Raw genomic sequence first — 9,813 nt, 5'->3', positions numbered from 1 at the left:
ACACACACACACACACACACACACACACACACACACACACACACACACACACACACACACACACACACAATGTTACACCTCAAGCTTAACAAGAGGTTTCCATAGATACAGCGAGCACATCAGTGCCTTATATGGTGTTAAAATACACAGTACAGCTGTCACACAATACAAATACGTTACACAAAAAAAAAAATGCTGAAGTATTTGCAGAGATGTTGTATGCAGCTGAAATGGGGAAATGCTGAGTGGCATTCTTTATTTTATTTTGGGCATTTTACTCCATTTAATCTACCATTTTAATACATGCAGTTTTTAGTTTTTGACAAAGCCCATTAATGGCAATATAGTTGTTCTATTTGTGGGTTACTCTGCTGAAGTCACAGAAAAAAAATAAAAAAAATAAAAAAAACACAATAATCACAATGATATGATTTTACTGGTATTTAAATTCCTCAAAGAACATTTTTCCTACTAAACACTAATTATTCAATCAATGAAATGAAACATATGTATATCATACATATGTGATATGTATGATACGTATGTGTGATGTAATAATAACTTTATCAAAGCCAGTCTGTAAAGTTCAGTGTTATGCTGATAAACATCTGGGAATCCTGTTGCAAAACGAAGGAAGAAATAGAAAAAAGTGAGGAACAGAAACTTTGAATTAAAACGTCAGCACAGATCAGTTCGGACAGAAGAGAGAACAAGAACAAGACAAAAATAGGTAAAGATGGTTTTCAAGTTTATACTTTAAACTGCAGATGAACCATATTTTGTTATATTATTTAACCAATTTTTATCTTATTTATTTTATACTAAACTATTATTGATCTCACTGCTGTAATAACTATGAGTTAACTGTGTATAATACATTGATACAGATAACATAAAACTGTCCTGTTAAGTGCTTAACTATATAAAGATTAAGTCTTTGGAGCAGCCGTAGTCCTCGGTAAAGGATGTACACATCATAATTACAACATAAATAAGCATGTGACATAAGATGTGACTTTCATGAGATGTGTGACTGTAGCTGGAGTCTTTCATTTAATGTAATTTCCGAATGTTTATTTTTAGCATTAATACAAATTTGTCCAGTGGAGGAAGAGATTCAACGTGTCGAGCATCGGATATCAAGCATGTCTGTCCTCATCTTGGCAGCTCTGCTTTCCTCTGTGACATGTAGCAGTGCTGACATAAGTTTGTATCTTCTTCTAAGTAACCTCCTAATTCAGCTGATATTCAATAATCTTTTAACATTTGCATATAAAACTGTTTCATAACATGTATCCAGATTATAAATGATCTATTATCAACCAGAATTTATGATAATTTAGTATTATTACTGTCTCAAGTAGTAATGTATCAAGGATCAGACACGATCTTTTACTGTTTGAAACTAAAAACTGTCTATTTTTTTATATTTCCCTTGCATTAATAGGTGCCTCAGCCTGGGGACGACAACACTGTGTCAGTGGATACTGTGTCACTCTCAATGAGGGAGAAGTAACAGTAGAGGCTGGGCTCTGTGTTGTGATCCCGTGTTCTTATAGGACTGGTGATGGCTTTACACCTAAACATATAGCTTGGTATAAATGTGAAGTATCTGAACCAAGATGTGGTAATCCAATCATGATATTTCACACCAACAACAGCATTAAAGTTCAATCTGGGTTTAAAGCCCGAGTGTCCTTTTTGGAGCCTGATCTGAGCCAGAACAACTGCAGCATCTTCATTAATAAGCTAAAACAGTCTGATTCTGGATCATATCACCTCAGAGTTATTGGTGAACTGAATGGAAAACCTGATGGATTTTCATTCTCTCCAAGAGTGACTGTTTATGTAAAAGGTATAAAAATGTAGACTAAAACAAAAACATGCTTGAAGTCTTAAACACCCTAAATGTATAACCAAAAATCAAAAATGAATTGTTTCCATTAGGTTTTAAGCTGAAGCCCACAGTAATGATTCCCACACTGACTGAGGGACAGCAGGCCACACTGACCTGCACTGCTCCTGATCTCTGCTCTGGATCTGTTCCTGAAATCACCTGGACATGGAGAGGAGCAGGAGGGACTGAATCTTACATTACAGGAAACAGCGCTGATTACAAGACTGAGAATCTGACTGATGCAACACAGAGTCCTGTCTCAACTTTGACCTTTAACCCATCAGCTAAACATCACAACACGAACGTCACCTGTAAGATCAGTTTTACAGGTGAAACAATTACAGAAGAGACTTCAACCTTGAATGTGAACTGTGAGTACTTTGCTACAAACATAAAATGTTGTGAACCTTGTTGAATTGTACAACTTTTGGGGAGAAAAATGTAAGGAAGTTATTTTTTTTGTCTTTTTGACTCATAGACTTGAAAGAAGTTAAAATACGTGGTGTTACAAGGGTGAAGGAGCATGAATCACTGAATCTGACCTGCAGTGTTGAAAGTTTCCCTCTATCTCTGATTAGGTGGTCCAGACTTAGTTCTGACACAAACCTGAAAAGTGATTCGAGATCAGCAACATTTATAATCCTAAATGCAACAACAAAACATGCTGGACAGTATGTTTGTACGGCTCAATATATGAACAATACTCTGAAGGAGAAAGTCACTGTAAGGGTGATGTGTAAGTTCACAATTTTGTGCTTTCAAAGAAAAAAACAATTTTTTTAAACGGTCTTCTGAAAAAGAGACAGGATTACTTTCATAAAGAACATTCCTGGAAAATGAATGTAGTTATAGAAATGGAAACATTGTAAATATTGTGTGTATATTCAAGAGAAAACCTCCAGTGAGATTCTACAATAATCAAATTGTCCTTTAAATGCTGATTGATAGAAAATAACTGTGCACATGTTAAAGACACTGTATCAGTTTAGTTTGTTGTTAACATTAGCATCTACAATTTAGTGCAGAAGCTCACTCATATTTTTGTGGTAAATGGTTATATGTTATTGTCTCCTTCCTTAAATAAACCAAGTAAATGTGCTGCACAGATTACAGGAAACCTCAGATCGCTGGGAGAACGGTCGTTAAAGAGGGAGATGTTCTGAATCTAACCTGCGGCATTGAAAGTTTTCCTCCAGCTCTTATTGTTTGGAAAACGTTGACTTCCAATATAAATCCTTACAATGGAACTAACAATGATCTGTACAATGACACTGGATCAGCTACACTTGTTATCCAGAATGTGGCAGCAGAACATTCTGGACAATATGTCTGTGCAGCAAAACATCTGGATACAGTTCTAACTGTAAATGTCAGCGTAACTGTGACTTGTAAGTAGACGGTAATAATCTTCTCAAATCTGCAGTTCACTAATACACATACGTTTATAAACCTGACAGGTAGTCAGCTTCGGTATTGTTTCTGATAGATGAAAGACCATTCTACCTCTTTTTGGTGTTTCAGTGACTATAGTGGAGAGCACTATTAGAGAAAAATAAAGCCAAAACAGAAAATTTCCCTCAGTGTGAAAAATATTGGATCCTATCACTGTATGGATCAAAGGTTATTTTTTAATGGTTTTTTTTAGTATTACATTCATTGTTTCATCCCACTTTACTTGTGTGTCCCACAGATAAAAGGAAACTTCAGATCACTGGCGATACAACTATAGAAGAAGAAAATGTTCTGAATATGACCTGCAGTATTGAAAGTTTCCCTCCAGCTCTTATTGTGTGGAAAAAAATTAGTAGGAACACAAACCTTCATAGTGGAACTTACCTGTATAATGACACTGGATCAGCTACACTTACCATTCCAAATGTGACAGCACAGCATTCTGGACAGTACATCTGTACAGCAAAACATCTGAATACCACCGTGACTTCTTATGTTAGTGTAACTGTGACTTGTAAGTAGACAGTACTAACCTTCTAGTAAAGTTTAGAATTTCACATAATTGTATAAACATGATAGGTAGCCAAAAACCTTGATCTGTATTGTTACAGTAAGCCTGTTTTAAATGTCATGACATAAAGATAAAGGTGGGTAAGAAAATAGAAATACATTTTCAAAAATAAAACAGTAGTTATCAGGCCACAATGCACTGCCAGAGCAGCTACTGTACAATTTGGCATTGTTTCTCTGGAAAACTACTGGAGCAATGGAACAGTTTTTTGAAAGACATTCCCTCTTTTGGTGTTAAATTTATATTAAAATATTTTTGTTTTAGCCATTTCATCCTTTCTTTATTAAATAAATTACTAAAATCTGTTTCACAGATTCAAGGCAACCTCTGATCAATGGGAATAGAACTGTTAAAGAGGGAGATGTTCTGAATTTGACCTGCAGTGTGGACAGTATCCCTCCAGCTCTTATTGTGTGGAAAGATCCTATCTCCAACACAAACCTTCATATTGGAACTTACACTGATCTGTGCAATGACACTGGATCAGCTACACTTGTCATTCAGAATGTGACAGCAGAACATTCTGGACAGTACATCTGTTCAGCAAAACATCTGGACACAACTCTGATTTCTTACATCAATGTGACTGTGACTTGTAAGTAGACAGCACTAATATTTCACTATAATATATTGGAAAAGTAGCCATACTTTTATTTAAAGGTATAATAAAGTGTTCCAAAATTTAGAGTGTGATGTCCCTTCAACTTTTGAATTGTTAAAAGAGAAATAGAGGTGAATTGGTAAATTGAAAGAGAGATAACATAGATGATCTTATTATGACCCTTCATCAATACAAAATATCATATCATCAAAAGTCCACATTAATTAAAACACTTCCTAAAATGTTTAGACCAAATTATGACTACCTTACCAGCATATGTAAGTACTAAACACTACCCCAAGGAAACTTATTATCGATTGATTTGCCACTGTATTAAAAAATTGATTTTAATTGCATTAATGTTATTAATGACATTACTAACTATTATTCCCAAGGATATTCCCTCTTTTAGTGTTTTGATGTGAATAATACTGAGCAGTATGAGGAACAAGGAAACTTAAACCATGCCAACAAAAACATGCTGCCTATTTTACTTGAGAATGGTCAGACATCATCTTATCGAAAGATATTCCCACTTTCTGTGTTTAGGTATCTTGAATAATTATTTTGTTTCCCTCCATACTGTAAATAACGAGGACATTGGTGTCCCTCACTGCATCATCAAGGCAAAAATAAAGCCGAAACATGCTAGCCAAAATGCCCCCTACATGGAAAAAGTATTGTACAAAATCACTCTCTGTGTCAAAGGTTTTGTCATCCATTAGAATATTCCAATATTTTTGTTTTAGCCATTTCATCCTTCTTTATCTTAAATAAATTACTAAAATCTGCTCCACAGATTTAAGGCAACCTCTGATCATTGGGAATACAACTGTTAAAGAGGGAGATGTTCTGAATTTGACCTGCAGTGTGGAAAGTATCCCTCCAGCTCTTATTGTGTGGAAAAAACCTAGCTCCAACACAAACCTTCATATTGGAACTTACACTGATCTGCACAATAACACTGGATCAGCTACACTTGTCATCCAGAACGTGACAGCAGAAGATTCTGGACATTACATCTGTACAGCAAAACATCTGGACACAACTCTGACCTTATATGTTGATGTGACTGTGACTTGTAAGTAGACAGTACCAATCTTCTACTATATTTAGGTCAGCTGTGTTCTCACCTGTTTCCATTCATTGTCAATATGCAGTGTATTTAAGCCCTCAGTTTCCCTCAGTTTCTTGTCTCGTCATTGCCTATTCCTTATGTGTGTTGTCAGTTCAGTCCACTTAATCAGTTTAGTTCAACCTTCCATGTTCTGTTCATCCCATCTTTATAATAAACACCATGCCCATAGTCAGTCAGTATGTGTGTCCTGCATTTGGGTACTCTCTTTCCATTCCCAAACACCTGACTCTCAAGAAAACGTTCCATAGCACAGAGTGTGATTTGCCTTCAATGTTTGAATTCGAAAAAGAGAAATACAAGTGAATTGAAATCTAATTATGGATGAGATACCAATATTACTTCTATTCCCAAGGATATTCCCTCTTTTAGTGTTGGGATGTGAATCATGGAGAGCAGTATGAGGAACAAGGAAACTTAGTCTTTCATGATTCTTTAAAGGTTATCTTGAACAATTCTTTTTTTGCCCTCCATATTATAAATTGCTGAATTCTGTTCCACAGATAAAAGGAGACCACTGATAACTGGGAATACAACTCTTAATGAGGGAGATGTTCTGAATTTGACCTGCAGTGTTGAAAGTATCCCTTCAGCTCTTATTGGGTGGAAAAAAGTTAGTGACAACACAAATCTTCAGAGTGGAATTCACACTAATTTGCACAATGACACTGGATCAGCAACACTTTTCATCCCAAATGTGACAGCAAAAGATTCTGGACAGTACATCTGTGCTGCAAAACATCTGGACACAATTGTGACCGTAAATGTCAGAGTGACTGTGACTTGTAAGTAGACAGCACTAATCTTGAATCTGAAATTCATATTCATACCAAAGTCACAATTTACTTTTTTTTATGATCTGGCATTTCTTTTTACAGGGCTATCAAATATTCAAAATGGTTCAGGATGTGTGCTTCAGTCACAGGTCTTGACCTGTGTGTGTATCATTGAAGGGTTTCCTTTACCTACCATCCAGTGGTTGCCCCTCAAGAACAACACTGAGTACTCTGTCATTACTGCTGTGTCAAATGACACAGTCAACAGCACTGTCAGCCTAAATGTAGAAAAGCATGGCAACATCACTCTTGAATGTGTCAGCAACAATGGAAATGAAGAAGCTAAAGAAAAATTCACAATCCACAACAACTCTAAAAAATATGGTATGTTTTCAAATAAACAATTTTTGACCGCAACAATTATTTTTTTAGTAACACATAAGAAAACATTTAACTTGTGCAAAATATAATGAAGTAAAAATGTGGTTTTTTTCCATGTTGTTCCTTTGAGTGCAGAGCAACCGTTAGATTTAAGCAAGGGATACCTAAAAGTCATCGTTGCCTTTTTGATTGGGACACTTCTTACAGCAGTTGTTTGCTTTTTGGCCAAAAAGTATTACAGGTACAGCATTTACTTTTCTAATTATTATTAGGTTTTCTCTGTAAATAAGGCTGAACATGAATTTGCTTCTTAAAAAATATAATTCTCAGAAAAAAACAGAAGAGCTCTGGAAACCTTCATGAGACTTTGGAGATGGACAGACGTCAAGATGATCCACAGGTAGTGATGTTCATGTGGCATTTTTTTTTAATATAACTGGTATTATATGAGTTTTTGCTCACATGTCTAGAATGCTGAAGTGGCCATATTTACACTTTATTGATTAATATTTCATAATTGTTTTTGCACTACTAAAAGTCTGCAAAGTTGCAAAGATCCAAAGCTTTTGAAATTAAAAACATTAAAACCAATTAAAATAAACCAAAGTACTGCATGTGGATTATAGTGAAGTTTTAACTTTTTAAGCATTGAAAGAAGTTTCATTTAAACTGTAAAAAAGGTTTCTACAATTTGAAAGGAAATGGGCCATTTTCATTCCACAATGAACTGATTTCTTTTACATACCCACCATTTGTCTGTCCGCCAAGTTTAGTTCAAATTGAGAAAGTTAATTTGTGCATAATTTCACTAACAGATCAACTGAAAACATATGCGTTAGAAGAGAAATAACTGCTCATAATGCCAGTTATTTTGCAAGTGTTAAAGCCTGAAAACATTTTTATGAATTGTGTTGGGATTCAGTTTGAAATGTGTATGGTCAAACTATAACGTTTTGTTACCCATGCTCATAGAGTTATGACTACAGATACAGTACAATTAAGGTTGTGTGCCAACCAAACAAATTCACTAATCATAGCAGACTGGACTTGCAGACTAAGCAGGAAAAGAGATGCTTTATAACACTGAAACCTGCAGACTTATTCTGGTGAACCAAAATCTAATCATGAACCTATAAATGAGCAAAAATGCATCTTTAACAGCCATGATCAAAAACAACAAATACAAAAACTGCAAAGCATGACAGTAATTCAAGATTCAACGTTGCATCAAGTTGATTATCAGGCCAAAAAAAGTCACAACAATTTAATAACAAAAGAATGTAAAGATACCAGATAGAAATGAACAACTAATATTATTTACTTTCTATCTAACAGGTATATGATGGTTCCCTATTAGAAGAAAATCAGACTCTGATCTTAAACAGTGGACCAAAAGAAGTGGAGTATGCTGACACTAATTTATCCCTTTGAAAAGAAATAGTGCCAGGGAAGCATTAAGGAGGAAAGTGATAAATGATGCTCAAATTAAGAAAGTAGTACAAGAAGAAGGTGGAGATGATGGTGGAGAATAAGGTGAAAGAGGGGGAGGTGGTGGTACTGGAGATAAAAGACTGTTTTCCAGAAAAGGAAGACGGACATAAGGATAAGAATTTGTTTTAAATCTCCATCATGGTCAGGAAAAAGTGCTTGTGGCCAATATGGTTTTTCAGTTTCAAAGAATAAATAATCAAATGTTCCAGTGTCAGCTTGTCTCTCAAATTATCCGAAATAGCATGATATTTTAGAAAAATGTCACAGTTGATACAAATTTTAGATATGTCTTTATTATATTAAAATCTTCAGTTTAATCTTAGTCTTAAGTCTATGTGTTGTGGAATGATTTTTTCCTGTTTTATTGTTGAGATGGCAAATGCCCACCCTGAGATTGTCTTGTCAGAAACATTGAAAAGATATAATTAAAAGTGTGTACATTTATTTACAGTTGCCCTTTTTTACCATACAGCTACTTAATATTTTGTTCTCAGTATTTTGTTCTCAGTAATGTATTTTTCCCAGTTACCAAACTTCATATCTAAGGTCATGTATTTTCTTTTCTCTGAAAACCTCCAGCTTGTAAGAAATTTCCTTATGTTATGTTGGCATGGGTATCCACCATATTGTTCCAGTGGCATTTAAAATTGAATGACATAAATTTAATTTATACAGAGCCAAATAACAGTTGCCTCAAGGCATTTAATATTGTAGGGTAAAAAATCCTAACATATAAAACTGAAAAAAACAAAACAAAAACAAAACAAAACAAAAAAAACAGTGAGATTTGACACTTTTGTTTGTAGTGAGTTTTTTTTCTCCTCTACCCTTCACACCATTCACCAATAGGGGGCAGTGTAACCCAGCAGCGGTACATGACAAGTCAGATACTGTGGAGTTGTGATCCTGGTGCTGCTGCACCATGTCTGATGGTTTAGTCAAAGTCAGAACACCTATTCATGCTGTAGCAGTCTGAATTGTGTAACACAAGCAAATACAGGATCATATGTCATAGGTATGTAGTGGAGAGGAGGGCCCAAATGTAATCTCACAGATAGACTGAGTGAAACAAACAAGCCGTTTATTTAGGCTGATGACCAAAATACAAAAAAGGTGAAACACAAAATACAAAAGGGAACTGAAAACCTCTACTTACAGAAATAGCAGACTTACCAAAATAAAACAGGAAGTGAGATAACTGAAGGGGGAAAACAGTCACATGAAAAGACTAAGTGCACCGGGCTTGAGACAAAGAGGGGAATAAAACCAAGGCAGCTTCTAAGAGGGTAACTGCATTGAGTAAGAGGGACAAATACAAGAGTCAACATAAACATTAGGCAAGCCAGGAATTTATAATACTTAAATAAACTAAACTGGAAAACAGACCCAGGACCATGTCATTGCAATCAGTTTCTGATTTTATGCTTGTTTGCACTGCAGACTGTTTCAACATGCAGGTCTAAAAATCACGGGGGGGGGGGGGGGATAAAATTATTTAGCAGAAAGCAG

At 35.3% G+C, this 9,813-nt stretch overlaps 1 protein-coding gene across 1 annotated transcript; it reads left to right on the top strand.

Moving 5' to 3' along the window:
• Window positions 1-1,145: 1,145 nt before the first annotated feature.
• LOC146699060 (Schwann cell myelin protein-like) lies at window positions 1,146-8,505 on the top strand. Its single transcript, XM_085472601.1, has 11 exons — window positions 1,146-1,206; window positions 1,448-1,855; window positions 1,948-2,268; window positions 2,376-2,633; window positions 3,588-3,863; window positions 4,234-4,515; window positions 5,321-5,602; window positions 6,535-6,816; window positions 6,949-7,054; window positions 7,144-7,213; window positions 8,149-8,505. The coding sequence occupies exons 1-11, from the start codon at window positions 1,146-1,148 to the stop codon at window positions 8,242-8,244; spliced, it is 2,442 nt and encodes an 813-aa protein (XP_085328727.1). The 3' UTR covers window positions 8,245-8,505.
• The last annotated feature ends 1,308 nt before the right edge of the window (window positions 8,506-9,813 follow it).

This window comes from Copadichromis virginalis, linkage group LG11, assembly GCF_057382275.1.
Source record: "Copadichromis virginalis isolate Kocher_CV1m ecotype Utaka linkage group LG11, C_Virginalis_male_GT1.1, whole genome shotgun sequence".
Lineage (NCBI taxonomy): Eukaryota > Metazoa > Chordata > Actinopteri > Cichliformes > Cichlidae > Copadichromis > Copadichromis virginalis.
Note: the sequence above shows the minus strand (reverse complement) of the source record. Positions and strands in the feature narration are given on the sequence as shown.